Source organism: Jaculus jaculus, chromosome 14 (genome assembly GCF_020740685.1).
Source record: "Jaculus jaculus isolate mJacJac1 chromosome 14, mJacJac1.mat.Y.cur, whole genome shotgun sequence".
Lineage (NCBI taxonomy): Eukaryota > Metazoa > Chordata > Mammalia > Rodentia > Dipodidae > Jaculus > Jaculus jaculus.
In genome coordinates, this window is record NC_059115.1 from 51,996,365 (window position 1) to 52,010,561 (window position 14,197).

Below are 14,197 nucleotides of genomic sequence, written 5' to 3' on the forward strand. Positions count from 1 at the left end.
ATCAGATTTATCCTTTGGCTTTAAGTAATTTTATAGTAAACGTTCTCCCCATTCTCCACATTCTTTTCTCTCATGCCATTGCTGTTATTTTTAACAAGGAACGAAAGAGATATGAGCACATAGTTACGTGTGTGGTAGCATTTGACTGGAGATGATAGGAAAGAGAATTGGTTTCCCAGAGGCCAGTAGTCAAAGTCATTCATGATCTCTTCTTTGGCAGACCACGATGAATGTACAACTACCAACATGTGTTTGAATGGGATGTGCATCAACGAAGATGGCAGCTTTAAGTGCATCTGCAAGCCGGGGTTTGTCCTGGCTCCTAACGGACGGTACTGCACTGGTATGTATGGCTTGCGATTAGAAAGCCACCATGATTAGAAGCATCCTTTGTTGTGTGTGGACCATGCAAGAATGACTGTAGTTCCTTCAAGCAGATTTCATGAAGAAATGTGATTTGTTGGGCTGAAGAGACGGCTCAGCAGGCTTGCAAAGCCTGATAGCCTGGGTTCAGTTCCCTAGTATCCACAGAAAGCCAGGTGCACAAAGTGATATATGAGTCTGGAGTCTGTTTGCAGTGACATGAGGCCATGCCGTGCCTATTCTCTCTCCCTTTCTCATGTTCTCGCTCCTCTCTCTTTTGATCTCTCCCCTTGCAAATACATAAAACCATTTTTAAAGTTCTAAAACATTCTAAACAGATATCTAAAGCTTCCTAGAAAGCATATGCTACGGTCTACGGAGCAATGTTTTAGAAAAGTAATAATGATACAGGCAAAGTGATACAGGAAAAATTAAAGGAATGACAGATTGGCTTTAGCAAGACAAAAGTAGACTATAGAAGTGAGTTCTTCCTTCCCTTTTGTTAAGTAAAAACTGTGTAAGGTAACCAGTTGTTTAAAATATTTTATGTATGGGGGGCATGAAGGAAAGGGAGAGAGAGAATGGGTGTACCAGGGCCTCCTGCCTTGCAAACAAACTCAGCGCTTCTGACTTTACATGGGCGCTAGGGAATCAAACCCAGGCTGCTAGCCTTTGCAAGCAAGAGCCTTTATCTACTGAGCCATCTCCGCCCCAAGGCTGCTATTTTTAATGCATTCTCAGGATTAACTTTTCTAATGTCATTATTCAGGGGCCCAGGATCACATCTTTTCCATGCAGCTAATCTACATCTTATTTGTAATCATGTCATTAGGCAAAAATGTGACTTGGAGTAATTGGAGACATAATTTGAATGTTTTCTTGGTGATTTGGTTGATGAAACCATTTTGTAAGGCCAAGTAATGGTTGTAGTTTTAGGAAGTAAGTTAGAGGCTTAACTTTATTATTACTGGAAACAAACAAGACCATGTTTCTCCACAAAAATGAAATGTATTAAGAGGGAAGGCATTTTGCAGTTTCTACTTTGAAGTAAGAAGGTTTTTTTTGTTTGTTTGTTTGTTTTAATTTCAGTGTTCCTCCTTTTGGACAAAATTACTTGTCATGCTTCTGCTTTCCATTGTACAAAACTTATCTAAATTAAAAAGAAAAAAATGTTACCAATCTCTACAATTCAATGAAATTTCTGGGGCAGTAGAGAGAGAAATGTGGGCTGACTTCTATGTTTCTGAACATTATGTAGCTTTTTGACTCACCCAGAGAATGGAGCTAGTAATACAAGATTAAGTGGAAATACCATAGCTTTGGAATGTCATCTCCAGGTTAACTGACTTAGATTTTACACAGAATATGAGATTGTCATTTTTCTGTGCTGTGTAGCATTCCATGACATTATAGAACTTTATGTCAACATTTCTTAACAAACATAAGGCTGGAGAGATGGCTTGGTGGTTAAGGTGCTTGCCTGTGAAACCTAAGGACCTAGGTACGATTCTCCAGGTCCTACATAAGCCAGATGCATATGGTTGTGCATGCATCTGGAGTTCATTTGCAGTGGCTAGAGGCCCTGACATGCCCATTCTCTCTCCCTCCCTCCCCCCCCTCTCTCTCTCGTCTTTCTCATTCTGTCTCAAATAAATAAAAATAAATCTTTTAAGAAAAGAAACTTAAATATAAATATAAATTAAATTCAAGGGGATTGATAATTACGAGAATATCTCAAATTATTTATTACTATGAAAGGCTCAGATAAATATCAAAATAGCATCTACTTCTAGTTAAAATCTACTTCTAGAAACAAAATCGCCAAAACATGCCACTACAGATTTTTAAAGAGTTATTTCCCTTGAATTAGCTGTTGTTAGTATGAAACTATATTGTCAAATGGAGTCACGAGGATCTTTTTGCTTCAATGTGTAATGCAACTCTTACTCAGCCTTTCTGAAAATGTGTTTGAGATGTATGCATTCACGTGGAACGTCTGTTACCACATGAGTGTGCTCTTCTGCAAGACATGAAATGAGAAGGTTGGCAGAGCAGAGCAGTGTAGCCAGCCATCCTTCACTCCGTAATGGCCAGATTTCTATCACCCTCTGGGCAGATGTTGATGAATGCCAGACCCCAGGAATCTGCATGAATGGACACTGCATCAACAACGAAGGATCCTTCCGCTGTGACTGTCCCCCGGGCCTGGCGGTGGGTGTGGATGGACGTGTATGTGTGGGTAAGTAAAACATCCGATAATGACCCTACTGTCCAAAGTGATCTTTGAATACATGGACAGAGAGATATTTTCCCAAAGGATTAATATCCATACATAAACCTACCGTAACATGAATAAACATATAAAATGAATAAAGATTGAAAGCATGTAGTATTGTGTATGACACCCTTCATAGGAAATGCCCAGAACAGGCGGGTTTGTAACCTGCGTGGTTGCTGAGGCCAGGGAAGGCAGGGTGTCGGGAGAGGGAGGCGGGAGCTGAAGGACATTTTTGAGATGAGGAAAGTGTTCTAAAACTAAGCGGATCTGTAAATAGACTAAAAAGTTTTAATTGTAGACTTGAAATGGGCAAATCCTGTAATATGTAAATAATATCTTAATAAAACTGTTCCATAAAAACATGGTCTCCCGTAAAAGGCTCTAATGAAGTGCAAGGGGAAAGTCCTAGAAGAAAGGGACCTTATACAAGCTTCCTCAGTAATGCCAACTAACTGAATTCTAAATTCAATATATTTTAGTTTTGTCAGGACTACTAAATAGGACATGCAAATAGGGATAATAGTTATTTTATAATAAAACTTTTGTTTTTTTCTCAAATAAAACCTGAGATGTGAATAATTTATACCATGGAAGTTGGACTTATATCAAAAGCTTAGAATTTTATTTTAGTTTTGTTTTTCTATCACCATTCAACTTACTACAGAAGAAAAGAGAATGACCAAGAATATATATTTTATTCTAAGCCATTCAGAATTCCTTTTAGATATAGGAATTCTGTCAAATGGATCCCATGAAAATGAATCAGTTATCAGGTGTCCGTTCACAAATGGCCAGCAGAATATTTGAAATATCATGGGTATTTTAAACCCAAATCATATGCTGTAGTGATAATGAGGGCTGAGTGACTCGTAAAAACACATTAATACAGTTTTTCTCTACAGATCATGAAAGCAATCTGTATATCATCTGATGTTCAGGTTGTACAGTTAAACAGAAAAACTGATTTGAAAAATGATATTTGAGAGAGCTAAAATTCTTAGGCATAATTGACTTAAACCTCTGCAAATCAGAATGCTTGGATGCCAAAGATGGGCAAAGGGACGAAGAAGGACCAGCAGATGGAAACAGTCTGTTCACTCAAGTCCAATCCAGATTTAATTCAGCCTACAGTTTGTCAACACTTTGTGCAGGAAAATTTCAAATATAGCAACTACAAAAATAACTTCCTGCCGAGAGAGACAAAACATTTTCAGTTACCTTAAATATTTTGTTGCTGTTTTGCCCTCAATGTTTAATGTAAAGCCAGTGTGGGAGTTAGATGTTACTGCTTCCAAGCAACCACCATGTGGGTGTTGCTTATGAGTTCCATGTTCAGAGGCAGCTTGCTCTCTTGTCCACATTCGAGAAATGCCATCAGAAACTATGGGAAAGCTCTTCTTAATTTTTTGTGGTTGTGCTATTTTCAGTGTTTTAAAAAAAGACACCATTTGTTTGGGGTGTAAAATTATGCATTGCTGGTCCCATTATATTGTAGTTTTCCTGAGTCTCTGGTCTTTGGTGTCACTTTTGAGATTACATTAGAAATAAATCACCACTTTAGTCATTTAAGTTAGATCTTTAATTTTAGTTATTTTTTTTTTACTTTTGTTTTTTGTTTCCCTTGGTATTGTGGCAACTTTTTTTTTAAACTTTCAAACAAATTAAACTACAGTGTTGATTCCTATGTTGACCCGATTAGTTGACGAGCACGGTGTGAAGAAAAGACAGCATGTCCGTGTCGTTCTCATTCTTTGAAGTTTAAATCTCAGATACATTCACAAGGCACACAGAGGATCCTGAAGAAAACTCGAGTCACTCTATAGCTTTACTGAGTATATGTCGGTTACAAATTCCAGGAGAACATTATGTAATGAAAATATGAATTTAAATTAAGATGTCCACATCATATGGTAATTAATACTCCAAACAGTTTTAATTTACCGTTTCCCACCTGAGTCCAGATTCTCAGTGTTTGCAGCTCTGTGGAGAAGAAGAAGCTGGAGGGGAAAGAAGAGGAGTTTGTATGTTATTGACAGTGGCCCGGGGTGGCTTTGAGATTCTCAGGATTAGTAGATCATGCCTTCCTGTGTGTCTACCACAAAGGATCCTGTCTTCATGATAAACATTCCATGGGCACACCACCCTCTGCTCTGCCCATTGTGATTGGTTCACATCATCCCACCACATCCCACTGTGGACATCACAGCTCTGGCCTTGGCTGTTAGTCTTCCCATGTAGGATGGGCTCAGAGCTGCTGCTAGGGATCCACAGGACTCTTCGCTTGACCACATGCAAGGAGAGAAGCATCTCAACTCATAACTGAGGTTTTGTCCCCTACCCCCCAAAAAACTACTCCTCCTCTCAGACACACACACACACACACACACACACACACACCCATCCATCCGTCCTAAATATTAGGGCCATACTAAGGATTAGTCCTTACATTTGAATACCTTCACAGCGGGATCTCAAATTTTGTCTTGTTATTGAAAAAGGATTTTAGGTTTTGTGTTCTTTTTAGCTTGCTTTAAATTATCTTAAGAACATTTAATCATGTTTGCAAACAACAGCATTTTGGCAGCTAAAAAGTTCATTTTCTTTTCTTTATCCTAGTCCTGCTAGTAAGTAGTTGTATAATCTTAAGCAAGATAAGTTTCCTAAAACTCCTTCCTTCACTGTGTTGCTGATTAAATATGGAAAATAGTGGAAACTTTATCAATATAAAGCACTAAATAGTGCCTGCCCCATAACAAATGCTCTGTCAGTAAACCATCGCTACATTTTATTCAACTGGCATTGTGACTTCATATCCAGTGCACCATCTTAAGATAGGTTGCGGAGCTGCCCCAGAGGGTGAGAGTGCTTGCTGCCAGCGTGGGGTCTGGAAAGGTCTGACGAGGTCTGAATTAGGTTCCCCAGGACCCACATAAACAGCTGGGCATGACCACGCATGTCTGTAGTCCCATTCCTGCCAGAGCAGAAACGAGAATCTCTGTGTCTCACAAAAACCACAGCAGAGCTAGCTCTAAGAAAACACATGGACAAGCAGGCAATAGAGGGCACTCGGTGTTCTTTCCGTGTGTGTGTGTGTGTGTGTGTGTGTGTGAGAGAGAGAGAGAGAGAGAATGCCCAATTTAGGAAAGCTGATACTAAATGAACAATAAGAAAACAAAATTTCCATTTGGCATCCATACATGTTTTAGTGAAGTATAAAATTTGCTAATAAAAATGGAGAAATGCTAAAAAGCATCTCATTTTTTTTTAAGAAAGCAAAGAATGCTGAAACTTGATGACATGTAAAAAATACACCACCGCTGTGGTCCACTTCCCCAGCACAGCACTCCTGCGAGCCCATCTGACGCGGAGGCAGCGGGCGGGGCTTTCCTTCATTGCTTAGCTGTGTTCGGTAGTACGTGATATGAGCTAGAGCTCTTGTTTGGGATTTTTGAACAGGGAATGGTCAACTGTCCTCATGAAAGATAAAATATTCCATTTTTGGAGTATTTTCTAACTGTCTTTAGCAGTGCACTCAATACATTAAAAAACGTACTCACTTATTCTATAAACTCTACTTAAAGGGCAAGAAGAGCGTTCAGTAACTTATTTAATATGCTCAAATGCAGATCTGCACTAAGGACAAGTTATGTCCCTAAAACCCTCATAATGAATTATATATAGCATGTGTGTGTGCATGCACGCACGCATGTATGTGTGTGTGTCCGTGTGTATGTGTACACCTTTGGCATTAGCTATTGTGAGCAGCTTAGTAAACCTGTAACGCAAACCTGTGCGGAATTTTCTTACACATCCAAAATGCCCTGTAAGCTTTTTATCCACTTGCTTCTAAACACTGAGTGTTATACACATTCCTGACTTACAAACACAGTATTAACTTTAAAACCGTTTCCTGATTCCTTCCAAGGTAATTGATAATGTCGAAAGCACTCACAAAAGCCATGTTGGAACTCACGGATTACATTTGTGTGAATTCTTCTTTGAGTAGGGCCCTGTGTTGTCTGCAGCCAAGTGAACTCCACTGGCCTCAGCCACCGCGGGAGCATGAGCCATTTATGATCTGACTACTCAGGGTTCGGGGTGGCAGATCTCATGTCTGTACTCCGTGTGAATAGACAAATATCTCTCATTCTTCAATGTAGCCAGAAATCTAATTTCTTTCATGTGAAACTATCTCAGAGCATTCAGCGACCCATTTCACTTTTACAAACAGGTACAATTATTTCCAAGTTGTGAAAAATTGTAGATGTTTGTAGCGGGATTTGTCATTCATGAGATTACCATGTCAGTATCCTGTTTAGAAACTGTACTAGCTCTGGCCTTTCTAGTTATTTAGTTTTGTAAAAGTTTTTCATTTTCTGCCTTGTAAAGAGGCATATTTCATAAGGAAAAAAAAAAATGAGAGACCCACACAGGGTGACGCTCCTTGGGGTATGACTTTAGAGTGGAAAACGGAAGCTGCAGGCCTGCGCGGAATCCTCTAGGGCATGGGAGACTCTGTTACTTACTGTGAGCTCTTCTCACAGGCTTCCTTGTTTCTAAGCTGTGGCACTGGCCGCTGTCCTCTAGGGTTGACGACTTACTGTTCCCTGCGTGTCTGCAGAGCTACTCCGTGCAATGCCAGGGACGCTGGTGGCAGCTGTTCTTTTTAATCACTGGATTGTTTGAGCCTCTGAGAGTAAAACACAGCCAGCAGTAGAATCCTGAGCAATGCAAAGGACGTCCTCCTACTTCAATAAGTCAAAGCAGGGCTGGAGAGATGGCTTAGCAGTTAAGCGCTTGCCTGTGAAGCCTAAGGACCCCAGTTCGAGGCTCGGTTCCCCAGGTCCCACGTTAGCCAGATGCACAAGGGGGCACACGCGTCTGGAGTTCATTTGCAGAGGCTGGAAGCCCTAGCGCGCCCATTCTCTCTCTCTCCCTCTATCTGTCTTTCTCTCTGTGTCTGTCGCTTTCAAATAAATAAATAAATAATTTTAAAAAAGTAACTCAAAGCAAGAGGTCTCCTGGCCAAGCAGTGGCTTTACCTCCAGGTGGGTTAGCTTCACTGAACTTTGAGAGCTTCTCGGATAAAAGCAACAGTTAGGGGCCGGAGAGATGGATCAGTGGTTAAGCACTCGCCTGTGAAGCCTAAGGACCCTGGTTCAAGGCTCAGTTCCCCAGGTCCCACGTTAGCCAGATGCACAAGGGGGCGCACGCGTCTGGAGTTCATTTGCGGTGGCTGGAAGCCCTGGCGCGCCCATTCTTTCTCTCTCTCTCTCTCTCTTACTCTTTCTTTTTTTTTTTGTTCATTATTTATTTATTTATTTGAGAGTGACAGACAGAGAGAAAGACAGATAGAGGGAGAGAGAGAGAATGGGCGCGCCAGGGCTTCCAGCCCCTGCAAACGAACTCCAGACGCGTGTGCCCCCTTGTGCATCTGGCTAACGTGGGACCTGGGGAACCGAGCCTCGAAGCGGGGTCCTTAGGCTTCACAGGCAAGCGCTTAACCACTAAGCCATCTCTCCAGCCCTCTTACTCTTTCTTTCTCTGTCACTCTCAAATAAATTTTTTAAATTTTTTTTAAAAAGCAATAGTTAAGTGCCAACCTGAATCTAGGACAGTCAGTGATTTCAGCTCAAAGTGGTGTTTGTAACTATGGGCACATCCTTAAGCCATGAAAGACCTGTGTGTATAAAAGAGAGAATGGATGTGTGTATGGTATACAAAAATCAAGGGGAAAAAAAAAAAACAAGTATGATGTGTATTCAGCCATCCCTTTAAGCTACAAGTGTTTGTCCGTTTCTTAATAGTATTAGATACTAAAGATGCAAAATAAGAGAAAATGGCAGATGCCCTCTGGAAGCTTCCAAGTCAGTGACCTCTTAGGAACTTTCTGTTTTTGAGTCTCTTGGTCTCTCACTGTCTTGTCCCTGTGCTTTGATTTCCATTAGACACTCACATGCGCAGTACCTGCTATGGCGGAATCAAGAAGGGAGTGTGCGTGCGTCCTTTCCCAGGCGCTGTGACCAAGTCTGAATGCTGCTGTGCCAATCCAGACTATGGCTTTGGGGAGCCCTGCCAGCCATGCCCTGCTAAAAGTTCAGGTAATCCTGCACGCCACCCTCACGCCTGATGGGAATGAAGAAGTGCGTCATTAGAATCGGGCCAGTGGTGCTCTCAGCTGTGCAGTGTTTGGCCATTGTCTGACTGAGGAAGAAAACGCCAGTTCTGTTGCAATGTGAGACAGGCAATGACGAGGCGTGAGCCAGAGAGAATGTGGTCAGAGGTTCACTTGCTGATAGGATGGTCACGTGGGTAACTGAATATGTTAACTCAGTTTCCTTGATCTGTGATGATATTGTGAATATCCATTGCTTAACATTTTGATTTGCAGCTTTCAGGGTTACAAAGGCTAAACAACCCATTCCTTTTTCTTTTCATTTTTATTGATTTAATTTAGTATCCTGACACCATATGGTTCCAAGTACAAGGCCTCTTGGTAGTTATGTAGCTAGATGGGTCAAGTTGACTTTTTTGTTCATACTTTCAGTAAACTTCTGTTGAATATAACTACAGTGGAGGTTCAGAAATAAATATAATCTCTGGCTTGTTTGTGTTGTTTTTTTCTCCCTTAAAGTTGGAAATACTTGAAAATAGGGGCAGACAAACATAAATTACAATTTAGTGTGATTGGTGTCTTAAAAAGGACATAAACAGTGAACAAGGAGAGCACAAAGAAAGGCGCGGTGAGTTGCCTGGGGCTGCAGGGAGAGAGTCCAGAGAAAGGGGCGCATTCAGTTAGGTCTTGGGAAAAGAAGGAGAACTTTCCCGTGGAGGATGGAGAACACCCTTCCCACAAAGTCCGTAGTTTGTCATTCTATGACAGGTCCTATGTAGATTATTCCAACTTCCAAACAACTGTTTGATGCAGCTAGAATTAACTGAATATGATATTTTTAAAAATGTAATGAAAAGGCTACATCACTAAAATATACTAAACTGCACATTAAGTCACAAGTGCAAAAATTGACATAAGACAAGGTGTAACTAAGTGAACCAGCATGATAAATCCAGAATCAGAAGTGAATGCAAATGGGAATGCAGGATGTGAAAATCAAACATTTAAATCAGTGAAGAAAAAGTGAGCTAAGTAGTGAATAGTGTAGTTAACTGTTGGATAAACTAGTTTGTTTCCAACATTAAGCCTTAAAAAAATTAATTTTGGCCAGGCATGGTGGCACATGCCTTTAATCCCAGCATGCAGGAGGCATAGGTAGGAGGATCGCCATAAGTTCAAGGCCATCCTAAGACTACATAGTGAATTCCAGGTCAGCCTGAGCTAGAATGAAACCCTACCTCGGGAAAAAATAATAATAATTTTTATATGAAAGTTATCATTCTTCAATATTCTGTAATAGTGAGAGACACAAATGACAAAAGATTTGTGTAAAATGGAAAAAAACAGTTTCCTATTTGTTTCTTTAATCATCAAGAAATACAGTTGATAAAATCATCAAGAAATACAGTTAATAATCAGTAAGGAAAGTTAAAACCTTCTGTAACAAGTAGTGCAATATACTCAGTTCACAAAGTAGAAATGCAAACAGTACATTTCCATACAACATGGTGCCCATTATTATTAAAAAGTAGATTAAATGGAGTGCCTTTTTACCAGATTGGTAAATTTTTAGACAATCTTTTTTTTCTTCTTCCAGTGATAGTGAGGGTTTTAAGATGGATTCTCTCTTATGCTGTTGGTGGCTGGGTAACCCGGGAACAGCAAAGGACTGTCAGGCTCAGAAGAACCATATATTTTGAAAAGTTTTACTTCCAAGAGAGTCTCTGAGTAGCATCATTAAACTTCTACTTCTCAGGGTTTCTCACAGTTGCAAACCCAGCATCATCAGGAAGAGACTGACTGAATAGTGCGGTCATCCCATAATTAACAATAAATACTAAATATTCTTGTAAATGGAACATTGGCGTGACATGTCTATGGTAGAGCACCCAGATAGAATGCTTCTCCCCTCACCTCAGTCACTTTGAACCAGTTACTGTACTTTCTGTGTCCCAGTTTTTTTTTCCCTTGTAAGAGAAAGAAAATAATAGTATCTAGTTGACGGCATTAGGATGATTAAATCTATTTTTAGATGTAAAACAGTAAAAAACTATCAGGCACCCAGTTGGTACTACTATATAAACTTGGACCTTTGTCATCCCATAATTGAGGAAAAATGAAAAGTGAAAAAGCTATGTATATAATGTATCTTAGATATTAATTTATATATGCAAAAATATTTAAAACATTTGTCAATATATTAATATTATTCATAATGATGATTGCAGTTGATTTTACTTGTTATACTTACCAATGTGGCTTTAGAAATCTTCCAAAAATTATGTACTAAAAATGGTGGATCTTTCGCAGTTTTAAAACTAGTGCACATAATTCTTCTAAAAGGTAGTTTTGAAGTTATGGAGATGACATGTATGTCAAATATACATCAATTTGTAATTTTCTATTCACTTTTATCACACAGCTGAATTCCATGGCCTTTGCAGTAGTGGAGTAGGGATCACTGTGGATGGCAGAGGTAATTCTGTTCAACTGTTAGTCTTAAAGTAATGATATATATTTGTCTAGCTTTCTCATTGTACTGTGACTGATTATATTTACTATGAAAATGCACTAATATGAAATGTAAGTTAATTATCTTCTAGGGATATTGTTATGAGCTGGATGATTTTAAGAGATTTTTTTCCTACTTAACCACTCTTCATCTTGGATGAATATTTATTAAATGTGCTTTGTTGAAAATGTCACAAACCACACCTATTATTTTGTGGGCATAGTTGCTTAAGAGAACACTACAGTGAGTCAAGTTAAAGAGAAAAGATGAAATAGTTGTGCCGATAACATTAGAAAAATACTTGTCTTGAAAGAATACATTATATGGATCAAGCAAGATATAAACATCTCAAAATAATTTAGGACTGTTTATGCTTAAGGATACCAAAATGTTTCTATACAACTACAGAAGTAAAATTTATTCAGATCCTCTTATTGTTAAGCTTAGTTTGTTATGTTTAACAAACTCCAGTACAGAATCTTGAGCCTTTTAAATTTAAATTTAAATCCAAATTTAAATTCTTTTCTTATTTCAGTACACTTGTAGGTTGATTTGTGTTTTAAATAAAACCTGGAGTGACGTTCGTCTTCATTTTACATGTATATTCTGTGTTCATCTGTAAGAACACATAAGATAAATTATGCTTTGATTGGCAGTATTGGTTGGTCAGTCTCAAATGAGCATCTGAACCAGGGAAAAGAAGCAGATTTTTTACAAGGTTGTTTTCCCCAAAAAATATAAAATAAAAAGTCCGACATTTCTAGAATATATAAATTCTTTCCATTTTTTTCTTCCAGCTCTCATCTTCCCTAGGCTTGCCTTGAACTCCTGGTTCTTTTGCCTCTACTCAGGTGCTGGGATTCGAAACATGTGCCACCACACCCAGCAACCTTTCCAGTTCTTGTGAACAGTAGCCATCAAAATAGGGCTTAGATTTTGGCAACAAAATTTGATTTTTAAGCCGGGCGTGGTGGCGCATGCCTTTAATCCGAGCACTCAGGAGGCAGAGGTAGGAGGATCGCTGAGAGTTCAAGGCCACCCTGAGAATACATAGTGAATTCCAGGTCAGCCTGAGCTACAGTGAGAGACCCTACCTTAGAAAAAAAAAAATTGATTTTTGAGGCTACTTTTATTTTTTTAATTTCCTATTAATATGGCCTCCCCAACAGAGGCCTCTGACTGTTGGGAATGATGTGTTTGCTTCACTGGAGCTCAGGCGTCACTCCCCATGGTGACAAGAAGCAGTAGTCATGTGCAGGGCTTGTAAAGCAACGTCCTGAAGCAGCCATGTCCGAGTCATGTCTTCCTTCCAGCTCATCAACACTGAGAAACACTAACTAACGTATCCTGTTACTTAGTTCATACTTAGTTATATGATAATAAAGCAAAAATGTCCTGTGCCCTAACAGACCATGAAATTATATGGGCCAATCTAGTAAATCTCTTCGCTTTTAATTAGATCACTATAATGACTATTGAATTGAGTTTTCCTTTGGATTTGGGGCCAACAGCCTATAAAACTTCTTTATTAATTTTGTCATAAATACAGACATATTACATGATTTAATTCTTGGAGTTTCTGCCAGCTCTTTTCATTTTTCTCTTGATTTAACAGTGTGAAGGGTCCTTGATCCCTCTATTTTATTTTATTTCCTTTTCATGTCTAAAAGGCACACAATTGAGTTTTCAAAGTTAGACATTCCATATGTTGAGTGTTTTTTATTACAAAAGATCTGCATATATCCATGAGAAATAAAAATCAAACCTGCTATATTCAATGCAGATATCAATGAGTGTGCTTTGGATCCTGATATTTGTGCCAATGGAATCTGTGAAAACTTGCGAGGCAGTTACCGATGTAATTGCAACAGCGGCTATGAACCAGATGCCTCTGGAAGAAACTGCATTGGTAAGTTACTTGTTATATGTGTACTAAGCCTTTCATGAATTCTAATCCCATGGAGGGGAGGAGAAATAAAAACAAACAACTAGGGCTGGAAAGATGGCTTTGCAGTTAAGGTGCTTGCCTACAAAGCCAAAGGACCCAGGTTCAATTCCCCAGGTGGCACATGCATCTGGAGCTCATGTACAGTAGTTAGAGGTCCTGGTGTACCCATTCTCTCTCTTTCTGCCCCATTTTCTTTCTCTCTCTCTCTTCCTCTTTCTCTAATAAATAAAAAAATAAACAACTAAAACCAGGAGTCCTATAGTTTCTTTTTTTACCTTGTACTAATTATACATTGGTATAAAACAATGGACTCAAACAAGTTTCCCAACACAGCATCAAAACTCTTAGAGGTATAGACTATTTAAAATATTATTTTGCCAATAGAATGAATACAGTATTGAATTCTTGATGCTTCTCAGTGTATATCGTAATATACACAGAGAGCTGCTGGCACTATGAGCGATAGAGAGTCATGAAAATAAAATGCTGCAGGTTGAAATAACTTTATAAAGAAATAACTAGTGTGACGACATATGCGCACCCGATAACTCAAATAAGCTTTTAACTTAGAGAACATGAAAAATCTCAAGTATGTAATTGATACTGAGACAGGGGGAAGAGAAGAGGAGGAGGTTCCAGCCTTTCCTTAGTTCCATATTTAAGAAATGGAAAGAGTCTAGGTTTTCCCACGGAGAATTTCTTGTTACTGTTATTATTTTATTGTGTGCACGTGTGTGGTATTGTGTGTGTGTGTATGTTCACACATGCTATGGTGAGTGTGTAGCGGTCAGAGGACAACCTCAGGGTGCTGATCTGCTCCATCAACCTTTTTATTTATTTGTTCATTTATTTATTGAGGGTGAGTTTGTTTTGTTGTTTTTGCCACTGAGAATTGGGATTCTCCTGGCTCTGCCTCCCATTGCCATAGATACATAGATATTACAGGCACGTGTGTGCCACTTTGCATCTGGCTTTCTGAAG

At 39.2% G+C, this 14,197-nt stretch overlaps 1 protein-coding gene across 1 annotated transcript in view; it reads left to right on the forward strand.

Moving 5' to 3' along the window:
- The window catches only part of Fbn2 (fibrillin 2), a 267,870-nt gene that overhangs the window by 155,844 nt on the left and 97,829 nt on the right, over window positions 1–14,197 (forward strand). Inside the window, exons 14-18 of the mRNA XM_004651524.2 lie at window positions 221–343; window positions 2,480–2,602; window positions 8,590–8,742; window positions 11,179–11,232; window positions 13,052–13,177. Coding sequence (XP_004651581.2) covers window positions 221–343; window positions 2,480–2,602; window positions 8,590–8,742; window positions 11,179–11,232; window positions 13,052–13,177 — 579 coding nt within the window. The remainder of the gene's footprint in view (window positions 1–220; window positions 344–2,479; window positions 2,603–8,589; window positions 8,743–11,178; window positions 11,233–13,051; window positions 13,178–14,197) is intronic.